Source organism: Tursiops truncatus, chromosome 1, assembly GCF_011762595.2.
Source record: "Tursiops truncatus isolate mTurTru1 chromosome 1, mTurTru1.mat.Y, whole genome shotgun sequence".
In the NCBI taxonomy this organism is placed as follows: domain Eukaryota; kingdom Metazoa; phylum Chordata; class Mammalia; order Artiodactyla; family Delphinidae; genus Tursiops; species Tursiops truncatus.
The window spans coordinates 47370894-47394536 of NC_047034.1; the positions used below are offsets into that span (position 1 = coordinate 47370894).

The window sequence follows — 23643 nt, forward strand, 5'->3', positions numbered from 1 at the left end:
AATCTTAAAAAACAAAAACCAACCAAACCAAAAAAACCCCCAAACCAAAAAACCAGTAGCTTCACTAGAGCTATCATCATCCTTTTTTTTTTTTTTTTCAGTACGCGGGCCTCTCACTGTTGTGGCCTCTCCCGCTGTGGAACACAGGCTCCGGACGCGCAGGCTCAGCGGCCATGGCTCGCGGGCCCAGCCGCTCCGTGGCATGTGGGATCTTCCCGGACCGGGGCACGAACCCGTGTCCCCTGCATCGGCAGGTGGACTCTCAACCACTGCGCCACCAGGGAAGCCCTCAACATCCTTTGAATTAATATAAAACACGATATATTAATTTCTATATCCCCTAACACAAGAGTCCCTTATGGTATGTGGCTAGTAACATATACAGGTGAAGTGTACAATCACCTAGTTCATATTTACCCTGTCCAGCAAGGTAAGGGATTAAAAGATGCCATCTCGAACACACTGTACATTTTCCTGAGCTTATATTCTTTCTGGTTTATGTGCCTTGTTTCGCTGAACAATGCTAGCTTTTAATGACCATTGCCAACCAGTTCTCTGCACCTCACTAACTCTGAATAAAAGTGTTACATGAAGGACTGAGTTATGCATTTGTCCATAAAGAGAAGCATTCTGCTATATACTTATGTCAGGGAATGTGAAGATGATATTCCACTGAAGGTATAAAATACAAAGTTTTGGGGCATTTTCAAGAAGTTCTTTGCATTCTACAAAGAATAGGTAAATGCTCAACACTATTATCGCTTTTCTCTCCTTTTGTCTTTCCTATAGTTTTCAACATTTCTACTAAATAGCTGGCTTCTAGAAAAACTTCAACTCAGTTAGGATATTGGATTCTTCTGAGGTGTATTTCTATGCTACTGGATACTCAAGGATTGCTTTTACCAGCTTGAGGCTACTTTCAGGTCAATCACCTTTGTAGTTTCCAGCCTTTTAAAGTGAATATGGGTACAGTCCTCACCTCCCAAGACATCCACGACAGAGGCTGTTACAAATTAACGTAAGAAGTGCTAAAACAACCATCTTCAGAAGCCCTACTGGCCAAATTTCCTTGAGTAAAAGTAGAAAACATCAATATCAAGATGACTATTCAAACAGCAAAGAAACAAATGACCCTACAATCTCCTTTCCATGTTTTGTATGCTTCTCTAACTTACCGCCTTCCAATTTCAACAGCCCTAACTTCAAAATAAACATTTAAAATACATATTAAAAAGAGAAGTGCTTCTTTTATTCATAACTGATCCAACTGGAAATCAGTATGATTCTTCCTGAGGGGAGTATGGCAAAATGCATAAAACTTAAATATGCATACCCTTTGACCCAACAATTCCAGGTCTAGGAATTTATTCCAATGAAATAATCCAATGAGAGTATAAAATGTATGTACAAGTATATTCATCCCAGCATACATAAATATCAAAATATTAGAAACAATCTTAAAGTATCTCCATCATTTAAGAATAAAATAAACGTATATGCCATAAAATGGAAAATTATGAAGTCATTAGAAAATTATTCTGTTGCTTTAATAGCAGGTGTGCTGTTACATAAAGGGGACAAGTTAGGATGGTGTACATACAGTATATGTACATGAAGTCTGAAAGCATAAAGGCCAAAAGTAAAAATGATTACTTCTGGATGGTGGGATTCTGCATGGGCTTTGGTTTCTTTTAAAATTTACTTTATTTTCTAATTTTTTCCCCAATGGGTATATAATACTTTTAGAGTCAGAAAAAAGAAACTAAAAATAAAATCTTATTCTCAGTATAATTCTTAGCTCATTATAAATATCCGCAGGATAGGCATTTTGTGTGGGAGAACAATGCTTAATGTAAAAGACTATTAATGTTTAAACACTTCTCAGACTGCATGCTACCTGATAACCTATAAATAGGTTGCTCTATTTATCCCCTGAATATTCTCTCTCTTTTCCCTTGGATATTCAATAACTATTTTACATACTGTCCTACAATGAATAAATACAAAGCAAGGTTCACCTTCTTTCTACACCCGCAGAACTACCTTTCCACATATGGTTTAACTTATCCTCTCTTAAATATTCTATAGTATATAGAAATATTCTATATTCTATAAATAAATATAAAGATTCAAGACTACAGAGACCCCCCAGAACAATCATAATTAACATCTGTGTAACAACAGTAAAAACCATGATTGCATGTACTATTTTATTTGTGCTTCAGAATAACAATGAGATTTTTTTTTCCATTCTAATAGGTAAAAACACAAGTTCACAGGTAAAGGTATTTTGCCTAAATTCATATACATGATTTCAGATGTAATACAAATTTTCTTTACTTCCAACTAAGTCTTTTCCCAATTATTCTGCATCTTGTTATAATCCTATGTTGTATTTGGATTAAGTAACAGAATAACCCATTTAAGTGAGACTAGTAAAAAGTAGTGGTGATGAAAGCAAGGGATAATGTTAAGTCATTCCAACAGAATACTTCAAATTATCCTCCAGCATATGAGCTTTTCTTTACATTTTCACTGCGTATTTATCTGCTCTCATTTGCTCTGTACAATCTTATTACTCTTGCCTGGAGACCAGCCATAGCAGTAGTTAGTTCTAAGTGATTACCTCTTCTTCACAATTCTATGTTCACTTTAATTATTTAAAACAGCTAATATTACCGGTAAAACTTTCCATACCACAAGCAGCTAAAGGCCTGTCTCAAAGTGTTCTTTTGCAGTATTCAAAATCTGCATCCTTTATACCCCTCTTGACATTTATCCAGAACTGTAATTTCTCTTCTTAGCAATCTGTAACTGAAAGAGTACTGCTTTCAGAACTTTGCACCCCTATTTCTCGTCTGGGTATTTAAATACATGGTAATAAAACTAGGCTGCAATAAAATACAAGATTTCTAAGGCATCAGATATCACAAAATATACCAGACTCCACTTTCTCTATTTTCTAAGTTCTGAGTTTATTTTACATGACAGACAGCTGTATCCTGAAATGATGGTACCTTGGGGTACGTGCAGGACTGCCAAAATATTCACAGATGTTAATTTAACATACTTGATTTGCATCCTAGCAATTTTTTTTTTCTTTTGCGGTGCGCGGGCCTCTCACTGTTGTGGCCTCTCCCGTTGCGGAGCACAGGCTCCGGACGCGCAGGCTCAGCGGACATGGCTCACGGGCCCAGCCGCTCCACGGCATGTGGGATTCTCCCAGACCGGGGCACGAACCCATGTCCCCTGCATCGGCAGGCGGACTCTCAACCACTGCGCCACCAGGGAAGCCCAACATCCTAGCAATTTTAATTCACCTCTCTCAACATCTTTAAGGTCAGAAAATAACTATTTCCTATTTTCAATTATTGCACACTCACACCCTAAGTTTTAAGTGGCTTGAGTATGAATAGCCTGAAGGCACAAAAAGGATACAGTGAGTTTGGTATAGAATTTACACTAAAGCTGGTGGTAAGGTTACGAGTTAAGGTTTGAGCTACTCATTCTATTTTATTCTAGTTCATAATATCTCTCAACTTGTGCTCTATGACTTGAAATAACACATTTAACCAAGCACATAAAAAACTTAGGTAATGACTTCATGTGGTTTCCTATATATGACTGCAAGTGGAGGAAAAAGGAAAAATGAGGGCTTCCCTGGTGGTGCAGTGGTTAAGAATATGCCTGCCAATGCAGGGGACACGGGTTCGAGCTCTGGTGCAGGAAGATCCCACATGCTGTGGAGCAACTAAGCCTGTGCACCACAACTACCGAGCCTGTACTCTAGAGCCCGCAAGCCACAACGACTGACTCCGTGTGCCACAACTACTGAAGCCCGCGCACCTAGAGCCCACGCTTCGCAACAAGAAAAGACACCACAATAAGAAGCCCGCACACTGCAATGAAGAGTAGCCCCCGCTCGCCGCAACTAGAGAAAACCCACACAGGCAGCAACGAAGACCCAACGCAGCCATAAATGAATGAATGAATAAATAAATCAAAAGATGATACAACAGTGATATTACTACAAAAATTATTAATGCTGTCTCAGACTGCCTTAACAGAAGTACTATATAATACCACAATTATTAAGAACTGTATTCTACAATGACCAATCAGTATGTTCAGGCCTACCTTCTCAGGTAGGATGCTGATGCTTCGAATGTGCTTAACAACCTTAGACTCTATCTTCATGGCTAAACTACAGTTGTTTATAAAACAAAGGAGATATACTAGGACACTATACAAACTTTTGAAGACTTACTATAGGTATGAGAAATCAGAGACTGATTTGGGGACAAGCACTAGGACAAAAAGATGGAAGCCACAGAATGTCGATTTCATGTGACAGGTCAGTCATTTGTCCAAAATCAGAAGACACAGGCTACATCTCCACACAACTGGAAATTTTCAAGCAGAAGTAAGGTGACCATCTATTATAAACATTCCACTCTGAGTAGAAAGATGGAATAATTCTGTGAAGTATCTTTCAATTTCATAAATCTATCACTTTATGAAGCAATATAAAGAAAGAACTAGTGGATAAGTGAAAGTTGTTTTATACGCAAAAGAAGTACGTTTGTTACAGCCTACGTATAGAAATCTGTTCATTTTACAGATGAAACCACCAGAAATGTCCAAATTATTTGGGAAGGGACACAAGTTAGTAAGCAAATTATACAAAGTTGAAGACCACAGTACAAAAACTATTTTTGTCTGGAACAAACAGAAGCCATTTTTGTCTGGAACCATTTGGATTTGATAAGTCAGACAGCAGGCGAAAAAAAATCACTTCTCACTTGGGCGGGAGTTAGTTTTTTTCATACTCATGACATGCAAACAACTTCTGAGTGAGACCATAGGTGTTCAGCTCATTTGGTGAATTCAGCATTTCTGTGTATATGGCTGAATTGTTCTGACTTTAAAAATGGAGAGTGGTAGTAAGGAAGGAGGGCAGAGCAGAGCTCAAAGTTCTTCTGTAAAATGGCGCCCTCCTGAACAATACACCTCCTGAAAAATCAGATAAGCATTAAGAGCAAGTATATTTTATTGATGTACTTGAGGTTGGAACTTCTGCTGTGAGGCAAAGAAATCATAACCAGTTTTGGGAGTGAGAAGGGCAATCAAAGAACATTTTGAGAAGAAGAAAGCTAAGGGTCCTATCCCAGAAAAATGGAGACCTATCATATTTTTTTCAAGCTTATAATATCATCCATTTTAAATGCATTCCTTCAGTCATCTTTTAAAGGCCCCGCCAAACCCAACTCTCCTATAAAATACAGAGGCCAATTTTAAGACATACTTCATTTCAGACATGTTAAAAAAATATGGTTGATACATGTCCACATAAATGCACGTGTACAAACATCTTTTGCTATTTCAAGATTCATGACTCTACCCTGAGTATCAATTAAGCTTCCCAGGTTAAGAATCCCTAAGTCAAGGTCTGAGCCAGCCTGAGAGGTAGTATCTGGCTACTTGCAATGCTCTCCTTTCAAGTGCCAGAAGTACAGGGTTAGAGCTGACAGGAACCGCTTTAACCTAAGAAGACTGCTCTTGCCTAAGCACTGCAACAAACTTGCAGGCACTGCTTACTGCTAGCAAGGTAACAATAGGATGTAGCAGTCAAAAGGGGGAATACTGAAGGCCAACTGTTTGGTTATGAATCCTAGTTTCAACAACTTCCTGTGTTAACCTTGGACAATTTTAAATCTCTTTGTGCCTTAAGTTACTAAAAGAGAAATATTAAATAATATAGTACTTACATCTTAGCGTCATAAACTTTAAATGAGTTAAAAAAAATATCAACTGTTTAAAACAGAAGCTGGATAGAACTACCATACGACCCAGCAATCCCACTACTGGGCATATACCCTGAGAAAACCATAATTCAAAAAGAGTCATGTACCACAATGTTCACTGCAGCTCTATTTACAATAGCCAGGACATGGAAGCAACCTAAGTGTCCATCAACAGATGAACGGATAAAGAAGATGTGGCACATATATACAATGGAATATTACTCAGCCATAAAAAGACACAAAATTGTTATTTGTAGTGAGGTGGATGGACCTAGAGTCTGTCATACAGACTGAAATAAGTCAGAAAGAGAAAAACAAATACCGTATGCTAACACATATATATGGAATCTAAGAAAAAAAAAAAGGTCATGAAGATCCTAGGGGTAAGACGGGAATAAAGACACAGACCTACTAGAGCATGGACTTGAGGATGTGGGGAGGGGGAAGGGTAAGCTGTGACAAAGTGAGAGAGTGGCATGGACATATATACACTACCAAACGTAAAATAGATAGCTAGTGGGAAGTAGCCATATAGCACAGGGAGAGCAGCTCGGTGGTTTGTGACCACCTAGAGGGGTGGGATAGGGAGGGTGGGAGGGAGGGAGACGCAAGAGGGAAGAGATATGAGAACATATGTATATGTATAACTGATTCACTTTGTTATAAAGCAGAAACTAACACACCATTGTAAAGCAATTATACTCCAATAAAGATGTTAAAACAAACAAACAAAACAGAAGCTGGTGTATAGTAAGCATTCAGCTAAAGCCAACCATTTATCTGTTTTTCTATCTTTTTCTATCTTGTCTACTCTTGCTCTGACTGGTTTTTATTGAACATTAAGGTGATAAGATAAAGAGAACCAAGGTTTGGATGTAAACTTAAGGAGAAAGTACTCTGTTTTGTTCAATTCTAGGCCCAAAGACTCCCTCTAGCCCAGACAAAAAGAATCCTTCACATGGTTCAGTTTAGCTTATCCGTGAGTTATACTGGAGATTAACACAGACTTAAATTCCTTTCACGCCTTTTTCTTTTTTTAATTTAAAAGGGCCTAACACTCTACCACTTTCAGAATTTTATGTCACTACAAAGGGGAGCTGATCAAAGAATTAGGAATGGTCAGGCTTCTAGGTGTTTCCACCTCTCAAACCCTATCCACACCAGGCACACACCTCGTAAGCTGGCTTGCTACTTACCTGAGTTACTACAATATTACACTCTGCTGCTCGGTCATTCTGGATAAAGTCATCTAGAATAAACTGGGGAACTTGTGTGGTTTTACCACATCCAGTAGCGCCTCGGATAATAACAACTGGATTTTGACTAATTTCTTCCAGGATTTCACTTTCAAATTTCTTCACAGGCAGTAACTCTCTCTCCTGTAAGATCTGTATTAGAAAAGTTACACCTCAAATTTCTACCAATATACATATTAGAAACAACTATCTTAATTCTAAAAAAATTTGCCATCTCTATAAAAAGTTATTCCTTTCCACTGGCTGCATATTCAAAATATACTTTTTCATAAAAGAATGTATATATTTATACCTCTAGTTGAACGGTCTCTTTCCATTAAATTTCTGAAGAATCTATCTTTTGGCCTTATCCACACCCTTATTTTCCTCCTTTTCTCCCTAGATATTACATATACATTCCCTTTCTTCTAACATTTTAAGTTGTTTCATTCAGAAAATACCAAAAAACTACCAAAGAAAAAAGTTATTATCCCACATCTTCCACTTTAAGAATCACAGGCCCTTAACTCACACCTACCCTCAGAGATAACTAGGATTAGCAGTTAGGTTAGTATCTCAGATCTACCTTACTAGAAAGGGCAAAAACATATTATTCGCTGTCCTTCTGCCCATACCTAGAAAGTTCTGAGACTGCGAGCACCTTATGTCTAAATACTTCACAGACTTACTGCTTGCAAATCATGATCCTGTTCCAGCTGATACATTAATTCACTCTTGAGGTCCATGCTTATTTGTTCTGGAGTAGCCTGTAAAATGAGAAGGCAACAATCACACAAAAGCATAATTCAGCTTCAAAATGAATCATTTTTAATCTAGATATCCTAATGAAATATATTCAAAAGTAAAACACGAGAGTCTGATCTCAAAAATAATGTTGCACTCACGTAAGCCAGGGGCCCCTCATCAATGTTGCTACTAGTCCAAGGATTCCAGTTGGATTGTGGAGGTGACCAAGGAACCACGCCCACTTGGTTCTGCCGCTGAGATGGCTCAAAATGAGCCAATTTGCCAAGGTTGAGTACAACAGGCACAGAAGGATCATCAGGCTATTAAAAATAACAGAAAACAAAACAAAACCAAAAAACAATACTAGTTGTTTGTCTGACTAGAGAAGTACAATACAAAGGTAAACTAAATAGCTGTATGCTTACTAGGGGCACGATCTCAAGATTTAGCTCTTGAATGATGTTCTGCAGCTGATGCTCCAAATCTTGAGAAAGGTTAACTTTGTAAGGCTCCACCTGCAGAAGAGGGATGGCCATGAAAATCATGTAACATACACCCAAACACTACTCAAATCTACTACAGTAGGGTTAAGAGTATGCAGTCAACATTAGGTCTACAATAGTCCTAAAGCCAACAAGTCAGTTCCCTCGTGAAAGAATTACTTAATGATGATTAGTAGGGCCATTTCCATTTCTTGAGGCAAGAGTCCCAGAACTATCAAACTTCTTTAGCCAACTATTAAACAGAAGCTAAATTGAATCTTACAATATCTCTTTGGGCTACTAAGTCTAAAGACTCACTGTCTCTCCTTCTTTCTTCTTTGTAAGTCCAGAGTAAGCTTCAATCACTCCAAGGTGGTAGAGCTGTCTGACAAGTGACAGCGCACAGGACTGTGCTGCCAATTTTTTATTTGATCCATGTTCGCGTGCAAAAATCCCTATAATTTAAGGTCAGGATTATCAACGACAGAAGGATAAATCGTCTAAGTAAAGAAAACATCTCAACATAAGCAACTAGGAGGTAAGGTACAAACGCTGCCCTAAAATACAGAGTACGTTATGAGTTCTAAGTTCCTTTTCATTCTAACTGTTAACCAAAAGCCATACTTTAACAGCTTATCAACTAAATAGCCAACCATCTTGATTACAGGCACACACTAAGACACATACAAATCATTATAAAAGCAAATAACCTATTTCAACAAAGTTGTTATTATTAACATCATTTGGCATTAAAACAGGGGAAGAAAAGAGAGTTTAACTTCTGAAAAGTAAAGGATCAAAAAGCAAATCAAAGGAAAGAAAATGGGCCCAAAGTGCCTAGACCAGGAGACACCAATCTTCTTCTATAAAGGGTCAGAAAATAAATATTTTAGGCTTTGCAGGCCACATCGTCTGTCACAATTACTCAGCTCTGTCTCTCAAGTGTGAAAGCATTCACTGACAATACTTAAACCAGGGTTTGACAAACCTATGGGCCCAGGAACTAAAAATGTTGTAAAAATTTTAAAGAGTCATAAATATAAGACAGAAATAATGGGTGATATATGTGACCGACTAAGCTTAAAATATTTATCTGGACTTTTACAGAAGTTTGCTCTTCCCTGACATAAACAAATGACTGTAGCTGTGTTCCAATAAGTTTAAAATAAACTCCCATTCACACAGAGTAATTTATCTTTAAGGTCTAGGATAAAAAAATTCAACATCATCTCCTCGTGATTCATTCAAAGGCTTGATTCTATTAGAAGTCTTTGATATACTAAATTTAAGTCATCAGAGTTAGTTGCAGAATTCTCAAGCTGGAAAGAATCTTCAGCCATTTCTCCTAATTTTTAGTGAAGTAAATTGAGTCCCAGCAATGTAGGTGTGATTTATTCAAAGTCACAATACTCGCTAGTAACAAAACCAGGTACACAGGGCTATTACGTACTTTCAAGCATGACACGCTGCTTGCTTTAAACTTACTAAGAATAAAGGCAATATATCTTTGCCTTTCTACTTCCTTTATGAATAACCCCAACCTATTCCTTAAGTGCTTCCTCAGGGTAACCTTCTCACCTTTTCTTCTTGACTCCGTGACTCTTAAATGCTCACATTCACTTTTAGGCCTCCAATCCTGTCATCTGATTAACTCCTTTCTAAATGTCACCTAGCTAGCCTTACCCAAAGGAATTGTATCTTTTATGTAGAAAGATAAAAAAACATTTTAAAATTCTTTGACAGTGGCAGATTCTTCAGTAGCCTACCACCTCTTACCCTTTGAAATGTAAACTAACACAATCTTTCTTTTCACATGCAAAAATGGGATGCTACCTTATATCATGGACTCCATCAAATTAATAAAGCTTACATATATGTGGCTCAAGACTTTAAAGCGAATACTACTCCACTATACAAGGCTCAGAGTATCAGGGAAGCACTTACTTCTGCCCAGCTGCTTGATATAAATGGTCATTTCTGCAATAAAGCTCCTGTAAGAATATATATAAACAAGGTTAGAAATTTCACTCTTAGAAATTATTAAATCCAGGACTCCCCAATCAGGCAGGCTTTCCAACTGCTTAGGCAAATCAAAGCAAAAAACCACTGTAAACACTTATATCTGTTCAATCCTAGAACAAATGAAGTACATAAACTTTAAATAATGCACAACATGGCACGAGACAGCTGTAATCAAAGTTGATGAACCAACTGTTCACGAAAAGAAAATGTTAGGGTTTTTGGTTCTATATTTACTTACTTTTAACTCTTATTTCACAGGTTGCAGTCTGAATAGCTAGAATACATTCAGTGAAAAGGAATTTTCCACTCAGCTTGAGGCCGAGAAATAAAATAGGCCTAAAACCCCTTAAATTATAGTTGTGATTGTTTTAAGATTCCTTTGCATGGGCCACCCACTAATGATTTCAATCTGCTAAGATAAGCTAAATATATGCAGGTATGCACACATACACATGGGTGTACAACCACTGTGCACATGTCAGTGGTTCCTGAGGCGGGGGTCTGATATCTGCCTGCAGTTGGAAGCAGCCCTTGATAACAAAAAATTTAGCTTACTTATATCACACTTTATTTAAATCAGGTCCTGGAGAACAAAGTATTTTTGAAAATTATAGCTAAAATTTCTAGCAGATTCTAGGGAATAAATTTAGGTTTTAACAAGGGCAAAAATGCCCTTTGAAATCTATGCTTTCTGATCCCTTCCACTACTCATGTACATTCTAACCTTGAGTTTGTGCTGTGAATAAAAGGTTAGGTGAGACTTTAGAAAAAAAATAAATGTTAGATTCCTTCCTATACCTCATGTGAACTGACCTTCAGGCACAGCGGCTTCAGGGGTCAAAGGCCACTGGCTTTCAAGGGAACAACATCCACCCTTTCATTAATGACACCGATGCCAGTATGTTTCTCAGCCAGGCTTAAAGTCAGCACTCAATCTCATTCTCCTCCACCTAGGGGGAACAGCAACACCAGAAATCAGTTTACAATAGTTTCCCATGTGATTGCTTAGTTCAGCCTAAGCAGCAGCACATGTGTGTATGAACACAGACCTCTGGTGTTGCTGTCTGTTATGCCTTTAAATAAAGGACATATAAAGAGCAATGCTGTCCTAGCTCCCCCAACTTCTCTGCCTTCCTCATCATAGCCTGAATTCTTCAACTTTGTATCAGAAGCCAATAAGACACTTAAAAAAAAAAGTTTATAATAAGCTTGAGGCATACTTAAATTATCTAACTGTTCTTAAAGTCACCAATTGCTACTAAGCCCAATCAGTGCAGAAAAACAAAATATTTTTTTTAAAAATCATCAACAAATGAATCTTTCCTTTATGATCTTTGAGGGTTTAAAAAAGTCTGACGTTAAATTTAAGTATTTGAGAATTCAGGATTGAACAAAACAGTGCGAAGCAGGGGGAACCATGCTCTGAACATCATTTTGACCAGTGTCAAAGTTTTTTGTTAGTTATAATTATTTTAGGGCTGCTAGATGCAACCAAAGAACCCTTTGATTTTCAAGGGAAAAACTTTTGATGTATTTTGAATTTATTTCATATAAGGACAGCAAATTAAATCATCCAGATTTCCATTGTAACATTCCCTCCCTTCCAATAAAATATAGTGCCCCCAGAAGAGTCTAATCCATATGAGCCTTCCTGGGAGTAATAATTACTACACCCTGGAATGCTCTCAGGAAGAACAGCAAGCAGGCTGAGAAACATACTGTCACTGTTAGAACAACCTCCTCCCTTTATGTTCAGTTTTATAAATTTAACAGAATAAAAGTGTGCTAATTTAACTCACATACAAAGATTGAGGCTCTCCTTCAGCTTTACAATAAGCCCTTAAAACTTCAATAATAGGACTGAAGAGCTGGCAACTTTCCAAGCTGATGGGAACTTTGGATCTAGATGCAATGCCATCTACATCTACCTCTGACCACTCTAAACTTAAGTGTCTAACTTGATGCGTTGAAGAAATAAACATTATAACTGCCTCTAATACCACAGTGAACAATAAACTCACTACCTCTGGCTGATTTTTAAGTCAATTATGGACAAACCACTACTTGTGGCTACGAGTTTTGCCTCTCAGATTCATACGAGAACCTAAAAGTCTAGCAACACAAACAGCAGATTTTTGCATAACTTCTTACACAGCTAAAATCACACTCCTAAGTGAAAACCATGGTAAACTGCACATTACAAATCAATAACAATTTTTCTTGGGCAAAATAACATATCTTTTCTCAATTTGCTGCTAATCCACAAACTGAACCAGATAGCACATACAAAAATAGAATGACTATACAAAACCCTAACTTACTACAGAAGGCAAAGAGTGAAACAAGCAAACCTGTTGTGATCAGGACCCACTTGGGTGTACTTATATTCTCCTTGGATCTTTTCTTTTTGGAAATATTGGTTCAGACGAGCCTTAGCATTTTCCAAGGTCCAGTTTCCATGTAGCCCAGCATTTAAATCCACTTCTTCGGATTCAAGGGTCTGTTGAATCAATGATAATTAAATTTGCCTCCACTAAGTTTAGTTTAGTTATGTACACTTAACGCACAAAAATAACTTTTTTGTACCATGCTTTATAATGCAAAAGTTGTTTAATAGTTTCTAATCCTAGTCAAAATTGAGCCAGAATTTAGTTTTTACTCCATGTGATGGCCCTATTGTATAAACAAGCTATTAGTTAATGTACTGTATTTAAACTGTTCCAAAGAAACCTCTGACAAAATCTTTTACGCTGGTTTTAACACTTTACATATATCAAGTGGAAAAGTAAGTGTTCTGTCTTATGAAAACGCCTTTACCATGAGTGCTCATGAAAGGACGTTTACTGAGGCACCTACATTTCCTACAAAGCAGATGAAGAGATCTTTTATTAACACCATGAAAAATTGTTTTATTTCACAGGCAATTCTAATGACCAGATTTAACAGGCAGCTTAGGTTTATGGTGTTTTGGGTGAACAATCAGTCTCAAATAACTACTTAAAACAATCACCAACTTATTAAGTTGCAAATATCTTAAACCTTGCCATGAACCAAGTCCTAAATCACATTCCAGGAGGTGTAACACAGGGTTACAGCCTTACCGCTTGTACTTCTTGCTCTTCTTTTCTTGAGTAATAATCCTTCAAATTGGCTCCTCGATCCCAGGTGGGCCCAGGAGCACCATAGCCAGAGGCCCCAATTCCAGAATTATTTTCTATTACGGGAAGAAAATGTTCCCTTGATAAATCAAACTGTATGAAGATCCTAAATATTTTTTAAAAATACTCCTAATTTAGATTTTAGCACTCCATTATTAGAAATCCAACGTTTCAGTTATTTGGAAATGGGCCTGAAACCTCTATGACTTACCTGTAAAGTGTTACATGACTGAATACAGGTCTAAATTGCTAATTCCAAAGATGGTATACAGGGGGGTGCTACAAGTAATGATCATAAGTGACTGATAACCCAGCATACGTTATCAATGTAGCTTTAAGTTGTTGCATATGTATTGGGTTGGCCAAAAGGTTCATTCAGATTTTTCCTGTAAGATGGCTCTAGGAGCACTTAAAGTTGTCTTTAACTTCATTTAAAACAATTTTGTTAGACTGTATGTGACAGCTGTCATATCAGCGAGCATTTAATAAAAGACTTATCAAAATTGGTGAATTTTTGTGTAGTCATTTTTTTTTTTTTTTTTGCGGTACGCGGGTCTCTCACTGCTGTGGCCTCTCCCGTTGCAGAGCGCAGGCTCAGCGGCCATGGCTCACGGGCCCAGGCGCTCCGTGGCATGTGGGATCTTCCTGGACCGGGGCACAAACCCGTGTCCCCTGCATCGGCAGGCGGACTCTCAACCACTGCGCCACCAGGGAAGCCCTGTGTAGCTATTTTAATACTGAAGATGGAAGGAAAAAAAGCAACATTTTCGGCATATTATGCTTTATTATTTCAAGAAAGGCGAAAACGCGACCGAAATGCAAAAGAAGATTTGTGCAGTGTATGGAAAAGGTGCGGTGACTGAGCGAACGTGTCAGAAGCGGTTTGTGAAATTTCGTGCTGGAGATTTCTCCACGGTCAGGTAGACCAGTTGAAGTTGACAGAGATCAAATCGAGACATTAATTAAGAACATTCAATGTTATACAACATGGGAAATAGTTGACATGCTCAAAATATCCAAATCAACTGCTGAAAATCATTTGCACCAGCTTGGTTATGTTAATCACTTTGATGTTTGGGTTCCACGTAAATTAAGCAGAAAAAGCTTCTTGACCGTACTTCCTGCATGTGATTCTCTACTTAAACATAATGAAAATGCCCCATTTTTATTTATTTTTTAATTATTACTTTAAAATTTATTTTATTTATTTATTTTTGGCTGCACTGGGTCTTCGTTGCTGCTTTCTCTAGTTGTGGTGAGTGGGGGCTACTCTTAGTTGCACTGTGTGGGCTCTAGGCGCACGGGCTTCAGTAGTTGTGGCTCGCGGGCTCTAGAGTGCAGGCTCAGTAGTGGCGCATGGGCTTAGTTGCTCCATGGCATGTTGGATCTTCCCGGACCAGGGCTCAAACCCATGTCCCCGGCACTGGCAGGCAGGTTCTTAACCACTGTACCACCAGGGAAGTCCCAAACGTTCTGTTTTTTGGGTTTTTTTGGGTTTTTTTTTGCGGCACGCAGGCCTCTCACTGTGTGGCCTCTCCCGTTATGGAGCACAGGCTCTGGACGCGCAGGCTCAGCGGCCATGGCTCACGGGCCCAGCCGCTCCGCAGCATGTGGGATCTTCCCAGACCGGGGTACGAACCCGCGTCCCCTCCATCAGCAGGCGGACTCCCAACCACTGCGCCACCAGGGAAGCCTCCAAACATTCTGTTTTTAAAACAAATTGTGACAGGTGATGAAAAGTGGGTACTGTACAATAATGTGGAACGGAAGAGATCATGGGGCAAGCGAAACGAAACCACTACCAACCACAACAAAGGCCTGTCTTCATCCAAAGAAGGTGATGTTGTGTATATGGTGGGACTGGAAGGGAGTCCTCTATTATGAGCTCCTTCCAGAAAACCAAACCATTAATTCCAACAAGTACTGCTCCCAATTAGACCAACTGAAAGCAGCACTTGACGAAAAGCGTCTGGAATTAGTCAACAGAAAACGCATAACCTTCCACCAGGATAATGCCAGACCACATGTTTCTTTGATGACCAGGCAAAAACTGCTACAGCTTGGCTGGGAAGTTCCGATTCATCCACCGTGTTCAGTAGACATTGCACCTTCAGATTTCCATTTATTTACCTCTTTATAAAATTCTCTTAATGGAAAAATTTCAATTCCCTGGAAGACTGTAAAAGGCACCTAGAATAGTTTTTTGCTCAAAAAGCTAAAAAGTTTTGGGAAGATGGAATTATGAAGTTGCCTAAAAAATGGTAGAAGGTAGTGGAACAAAAAGGGTGGATACGTTGTTCAATAAAGTTCTTGGTGAAAATGAAAAATGTGCCTTTTATTTTTACTTAAAAACCAAAGGCACTTTTTTGGCCAACCCAATAATAGCTGATTAAATGATAAAATGGTTTCTTTGCTAAGTATGATCCTGAAAGAAAGCTAACTACTAGTGCTAGAGACGGAAATAAGGAGAAGCTTAAAAGGTGTTGAAAAGTGATGAATCTTGACGAGAAAGCAGAATAACTAAAAATAGTAGTTAATATTGACTGAAACTCTATCAAGTTTATTATATGCTTTTTAAAAGTTTACTCTTCATAATAATCTTATAAGTAAGTACTACTGCTATTCTTGTTTCATAAACACTGGATCTGAGACTTAGGCAATTTGACAAATATTCCACTTAATCTACCCTACAGCGGACACACTAATAAAGTTTTGGTATATATAGAATTCAGCAATGACTGGGATCCATAGGGCAAACAAACAAGCCTACAATATATTTGGTAGAAATAAGTTAGAAACAAGAAAGAGCAGTAAATAAGACCCCTTTAACCAAATGTTCTAGCCTGTGCAAAATCTATCCAGGGATCAAAAACTAGTAAAAGCTAAAGACAGCAAGGAATTGAGCTGTACCAATTTATAAAAGAGATTAAATAATCTGGTGGTATTATGTGGTTCTTAGGTTCTCTGAAAATTATGAGTTTACTATAGTTATTTCTATCTATCCAAGTGAGAAAGAAAGATGATGAATGCAAGATCGTGTATCTTATTCTCAGTCATGTGCACACATTCAAGTCCCTTACCTGTTTTGAGAGCCAGATGTGGAGGAAGAGGTCCTCCCATGGTTGTTGGTAAACCTCCACCAGTATCTGCTGTGCTGTCAGGTGCATCAGTAATTGGGGGCGGAGGGGGTGCTACCTGCAAGAGTTTGAAAAGTCAAGACAGTGTCAGTAATTTCGCCTTCAGAAAATATTAAATTCTTATTCTTAGAGGAGGTCCACGTGTCACCCCTCCTTTCCTCATAATATTAACATCTTTGTTTTTTCAGTATTATAAAACTGTTATGCTCTCATTTCAGGCAGAAAAGGATAGGGCAGTAAAAATATTCATAATTTTCCATCTGGAGATTACATAATTATGTAGATGAATACAGTTTTTCCACAAAAAGTGGGATCTTTTTTCCACAAAAAGTTTATGCTGTATAGTTAATTTACCTTTTCCACTTAATATCTTTTTTAAAATAAAATATTTATTTATTTATTTATTTGGCTGTGTCAGGTCTCAGTTGCGGCACATGGGCTTCTCTCTAGTTGTGGTGCTCAGGCTCTAGAGCGCGCAGGCTCAGTAGTTGCGGAATGCATGGGCTTAGCTGCCCCGCAGCACGGGGGATCTTAGCTCCCCGACTAGGGATCGAACTCGCATCCCCTGCATCGGAAGGCAGATTCTGAACAACTGGACCACCAGGGAAGTCCCTCCACTTAATACCTTTATAAATATGTTCAACTTCCAAGAAGCATCTGTTAAGGGACGTCTACGTGGTAGACATTATTATGGGTACTGAGGATAAAATAATGAACCAACCAGATGTTCTGTAGTTACAGAGCTATATTCAAACAGCTACATTCTAATTCTGTATTCTTACAGAGCTACATAAACAACAAGTAAATACACAGTATGTCAAGTATAATACAATACTACCAGAAAAGAAAAGTAGGAACTGTTAGAGATCAGTCTCCATGTTAGCAGACATTCAGATTGTAGCCAATCTTAAATCATAAAACAGCATTGCCATAAACTCTTTGTACTTTGGCTTATTTCTTTTGGGAAAAATTCACGAAAGGGAACTTGCTGGGTTAAAAGGCATCAAGATTTAAAAAAGCATCATAGCGCTCCACAGAAAGGCTGACTTCCAAGCTTGCACTCTATATGAGAACCTACTTCCCCACAGCCTCACCAATCCTCGGAATTACAGCATACGTCTTACATCTTTACCAGTATTAGTTCTGTTTTGTTGTTACGGTGACCGGTTATTTTCATTTACATTTTATTTGCCCATTACTCTATCTGGATAATTCATCATTCCCACTAATTTCTAAGAATTTAATATTTCAGTGCTATTCACTGTGTCATACACGTTGCAAAATAATTTGTCCTTTTCCTTTTAACTTTGTTAAACGCTGCTTAACATGATTTTGTTTTTGTTTCCGCAGTCAAATCTAGTTTCTGCTGTGACACCTCAGTAAAATGGCCTTTCCTATCCTGAGACCTGTTCTACGTTATTTGCATACACACATAGGCACATGTATGCATACACCATCCCTCCCCATCTTGAAACTAGTATCATGCAAATTTAGTTACTGCAAACTAAAAATAATTAAAAATCTTTATTAATATATAGTAGGGATGGCTAATACTTTTAACTTCTTCAAATTCTTCAGCAATAATTTTTCCAAATCACCCTTTTCATCTATTTTACCAAATATTATGTTAAATTTATAGAACTTACTCAGGGAGAACGGACTTCCTGACAATGAGCTGGCTGCTGTCTTACAATAACACTCCCACCGGCCGACATCTTCCAGTAACACGCGCGCCCAAATATGTGGGTCTACATTTCATCACTTTTCTATCTGCTGAGACAATTCCCCACAGATATCTCAAGCTTTTTCAAGTTTTATTTAAACATTTTTTCAAGGATGCTTGGAGAGCAAATAAACTTGCAAGATGAAGACAATATCTTCCTCCAGGGTAGGAGGCAGGTTTGTTTCCTAACAAGTATGATAAAGATAGCCGGCAGGTTTGCCAGCAGCCCCCCAACACTAGGGGCTTTCCTTAAGCTCAGGTGCCTCAGCTGTGATACAGACCCACTGTGTCCTCAGCATCCACCTGGACCTACTCCACACCGTCCCCCAAGGGGTTCAGGGACAAGGGGGAACTGAGGCAAACATGAAGAGTATGGTGCCTACTATCCCATGAGTAACATCCTTTGTCTCTGACTCAGAAGTCTTGTGTCTTCTGTCAGTATCTATGAAACTGTGGCAGTCTGAACGGTTAGCTTGCAAGTGTGGTAAAATCTCAGACTCTTAAGAGTTCTTGATGCTATCCTTCAGTGAAAATCCATTGCACTGTTCTTACAGGTCCTACAAACTACATATGCACAAGTTCTTTATAATTTTTACTATTATAGTAAGATATGTGTCCAATTAGATTCTTTATAATATTTACACCTCATTTCTTTCTACATATTCCTTTTTATTTACTGCATTACACTGAGTAATGGTGGTGACAGTGGACACCTTGGTCTTGTTTTAACTTTACAGAAGTTCCCCTAGAGCAGGGCATCTCCAACTATCCGCAATGAAGAACTGGCTTTGAGTTTTTTCCCCTCATCCACTGGGAACAATATTTTTGTAAAATATACCAAAAATAAATTCCTAGAAATATGAAATAGAAAAACATAAAATACAAACCCAAGTTTTCTAATTATTAGATTCAACAAATACAAGTTTACTGTCAAAACATCATTAAGTATTTCTAAATTCTTACTCATTTCTATATTTACCTCCTCACAAACTGTAACAAACACTTTGAGCAGCACTTTTTTAATACAGTGTTCACTATTATTTTTAGATGATACCTCTTAGCATGTCTAGGAAGTATTTCTCTACTCCATTTCCCAAGTACCTTATTGGTAATAAGCACTTAATCCTGTCACATGTGTTTTTTAAAACCTCTATTAAGTTGATCACTGAGTAGATATTTCTTCTAGACTCATCAATGTGATATAGTAAAAAAGTCGGATTACAGAGTTCTGACTCAGATCTGCTAGAGGTGTCATAAGATATGGTATGTGCAACAAATTACTTTTCTCAAATACGAAACATGCTGCATTCTCAAACCCATCTAACCACGTGAGTTTTTGATAAAGGACTGTGAATCTAGTTACTTTTTTCTTAATTAGACTTGGGATGGACTATTTATCTTTTACAAAGAACATCAAAAATTTTTACTTATCACTTTTATTGATACTTTTTTCCTTTCTAATTCAGCAATTTCTGATTTTGCCTTTATTAATTTCTTCCTGTTTTATCTGGTGTTATCTTCCTGAATTGAAACTTATTAGCCCATTCATTTAAAAAACTATTCCTTGTATAAAAATAAAAGCATTCGATGATGTTCCTTTGAATAGAATATTCCTCTGGCACTCCAGAGTTTTGAAAGAAAATGTTATCTAAACAGTCTGTGATTGTAATTTTAAATTTTCACTTAGAACTAAGAATTCAAATTTCCAAGTGTTTGGAATTTTTTGGTCCCTTTGCCACTGTCTCCCATTACCATCTTGGTTTTGCCAATACAAACATTAGTATTTCTAATGCTAGACAGACTGATACACTGTGAATTGATGTTTCTTTGTCTTTGTTGTCCTTGCTGCTTCCTTCCTTAAAGTTTGCTCTGATATTAATATTGCTACTCCTACTTTATTTTGTACTTCATCTGCCTGGTACAGCTTTATTTATGTCTTTATTTTCAATCTTTTTGACTGAAAGATTTCTTTATACAGATAGCATAGGGCTTGAGGCAAAGTACAGCCTACTCCTGGGACACCATTAATAGCCAGGTCCCAGCAAAAAACCAGTGAGCAGCACTGGTGCCACAATGTTTACTTGTCTTTCCTCTTTCCACCACCTTGCCACTCCAGGGCCACAATTCCATTCTACCTCACTCTCTATCTACATCAACTTAAGAAAAAGATTCTTCAAGATTGAGGTTTTGTTAGTGGGACAACCTCCTACTTTCCAGTGATGCGGAGTATTATGGATTAAATGCCTGAGTCTCCCCAAAATGCATATATTGAAATCCTAAGTTCCAATGTGATAGTACCAGAAGTCAGGGCCTATGGGAGGTGATAAGGCCATGAGAGTGGAGCCCACCTGAAAGGGTACAGTGCCCTTACTGAAAAAAAAAAAAAAAAAAAAAAGCAAAGCAGAGAGCTCTTTCACCAGACACTGAATCAGACAGAACCTTTATCTTAACACTTCGCAGCTTACGTAAGTGTGATAAGTAAGCCACTCGGTCTATGGTACTTTGTTATAGCAGCACTAAGACAGGAAGGATTTCCTTTTTTACATTTACTGATCAATTAAGATTAAGATGCAGAAAGGGGAAAAAAAAAAAAAGATGCAGAAAGGGGTATTAAAAGGCGTGTCATCGTGCATAAACTTGGCTCTGCCCTAAGGAAGGTTTAATGACATGAGAAAATGTTTATTATATTAAGATAAGCGAAAAAACAAGGTTATAAAATACTATACGCAATTTGTATCCTATCGTGTTAAAATACACATTTAAATATCTAAATAAAAATACAGATTTTAGCGACACTGGCAATACTATGGTTTATTTATGTTGTCTTTTTAATAATCTTTATGTTTTCTAAAATTTCTGCAATGAACATGTATTAAACACTGTAAAAAATGTTATTTTTTTAAATTCGAGAACTAATAGTAAAACATGAACTACCAATAGATAAGCAAACAGACAATTCAAAGAAGGAAGTTAGAAATAATTAACATTTAGAACAAATGGTCTACTTATTAATAACGAAAGAAACAAATTAAAACACTATCACTTTTTCTCTCTTAAATTAAATAATTTTTAAAAAGACTACCAAAACTACTAAATCTGTTGATATAGGTGATACAGTGAAATGTACAATGGGTCAAGCATTCTGATAATCTTGCAATATTACATTAAGAATTCAACACAGTATTCGACGTAGACTCACCTACAGATTGATGTGACCAACCCCCCACCCAACACAGGTGACAAAATAGGTTCATTATTTCAGAGGGCATACTGTTCCTATGAATAAATCAAACAAAATCCCCATCAAAAACCAAAAAGATTTTCATCTAATAGAAGGAAGCAAGGCCAGAAAAACTGTTCACTGTACATAATTTAAAAATTCAAGTTTAGGAAAAGAGACAAGTTGTGCAGGGAAGTTTCATAAATTCTCACTGCGGTCACTTTTTTGGGGAATGCCTGTTTGTTTAAAGTTGATCTATTGAGGTGAACGGTTTTGTTCAAGATGAAGAAATATAAGCTCCATGTCAAGTGATATCAAAAGATTAATTATGGTTTAGTCTAAGTAAAAGTTAAGGATTGATGCATTCATTACAAAAAAGATTCAAGTACCAATACCTGATAGAATGCAAAGCTTACAGAGTAGTATGAACAAAGGATGGGATAACTATGGTATGGAATACTTAAGGGTATAGGACCATACCCTACTAAGTGAGGGAATGATAGAACACAAAATTAAGGAGCAGTCAGAGACAGGAAGAAAATCACGAAGACGGGGTAATAGAGAAGACAAAGGAAGAGTGTGTTGAGATGGAGGATGTGAAAAACAAAGCTGAATACCGGTAAAAAAAGGGAGGGGTGGGGGAGTATTCAGTTTACATTAAGAACATCTTTTTTTGGTATGGCAAAAATACCACATGCAAAAACAAAGATATAAAGGACAAACTGGAAAAAAAAATATTTGTAACATATCACAGATAAAGGATTACTATTGCTAATATGCAAATAACTTAAAAAATAACAGAAAAATGAGTAAAATATATGAACAAGTTCATTGAAAAAGAAATGCAAATGGTCCTTAAATGCCAAAAGATCTTCAACTTCACTCAAAATAAAAGGAAGGCAAATTAAAGGTATACTGAGATATCTACCACAGACTGACAAAAATAGAGCAGTGGTGAGGTGGTAGACTGAGGTTTCTCTACCCCGACACTACTGACATTTTGGACAGTTAATTCTTTGTTGTGGGGGACTGTCCCTGGCCTCTACCCACTAGATGCCAGTAGCAGCCCACCCCTGCCCCCTTGGTCAAAAACGTTATCTATATATTGCCACTGACACCCCACCCCGGTGGGGGGCAGCTGCCCCTATTGAGAACCACTGGAAATGACTGAAATGGTGAAAATTGCAAAATAATACAATTCCTATCCTATGGAGAGAGAAACTGTAATAGCTTGCAAAATCACATGGGCATATATCTTTTGACCCAGCAATCCCATTTCAAGGAATCTGTCCCACAGACAGACTAGCAAAAATACAAAAATTCATATGCATACATATACATAATATATAGGCTATTCATGTCAGCATTGTAAGTAACAGTAAAAAGATAGTACAAAACTCTATCAATAGAGGCTAGTTGAATAAACTATGGTACTATGGAAGTAAAAAACAGGTAGGAAAAGAAAAAGAAAAGTGTACAGAATAAGATAGCGTTAATTTAAGAAAGAGTTGGGATAAGGGATAGTAATACATATACATTTTTTTCTTTTTTTGCTTATAGTTAGAAAAAGGTTGACCCAAAACTATATAACAAAAACAAAAAACTGAAAGACAGGAAAAAGGATGGAGGAGGCAGGAACAGAAGCCAGACTTTTCTAAATATACTTCTTTTGTTAATTTAACATCAAAACTATGTAACTATTTAATTCAGTTCTCCAATTTTAAAAAGGTGATCCCTAAAAATCAAAAGCAAAATGAAACAGATGGACCTGAGTACAGAGCTGAGAGTATGATCACGAACAGGAATTATTTCAAACTTTAAAGTGCAGTAATTTGTATGTCTATAGTAGGATACACCCTAAATATGAAAAAAATTGCAAAAAATGTTAAACTTTTCAGTAATTGTATTATTGGTGGTAGCAGTGGAATTTACAGTGGAGACTGTTGTACATGTATATTGAATAAAGCAACAGAGTAATTATGTTGGGGCACTGCAAGGAACCATGGTTTTTGGATTGGGGAAAAATGGACATACAGATCTACACTGAAGTTAAGCAAAAGCCCTGCAATTCTGAATTTAAACTGGAAGCATCAGGTTGAACTCAAAATATATCTT

General features: G+C 37.4%; 1 protein-coding gene across 2 annotated transcripts in view; it reads right to left on the bottom strand.

The window, feature by feature from the left end:
* Positions 1 to 23643, bottom strand: part of DHX9 (DExH-box helicase 9) — a 51875-nt gene that overhangs the window by 21347 nt on the left and 6885 nt on the right. Inside the window, exons 3-11 of one of the 2 annotated variants that reach the window (XM_019952576.3) lie at positions 16529 to 16643; positions 13392 to 13504; positions 12642 to 12790; positions 10213 to 10259; positions 8587 to 8723; positions 8212 to 8301; positions 7945 to 8106; positions 7729 to 7806; positions 7001 to 7192 (exon numbers count right to left, since the gene is read on the bottom strand). In XM_019952576.3, the coding sequence (XP_019808135.1) occupies positions 7001 to 7192; positions 7729 to 7806; positions 7945 to 8106; positions 8212 to 8301; positions 8587 to 8723; positions 10213 to 10259; positions 12642 to 12790; positions 13392 to 13504; positions 16529 to 16643 (1083 nt within the window). Of the gene's footprint in view, positions 1 to 7000; positions 7193 to 7728; positions 7807 to 7944; positions 8107 to 8211; positions 8302 to 8586; positions 8724 to 10212; positions 10260 to 11103; positions 11240 to 12641; positions 12791 to 13391; positions 13505 to 16528; positions 16644 to 23643 lie in introns of those variants that run through there. The other variant, XM_073803634.1, reaches the window with a different exon arrangement.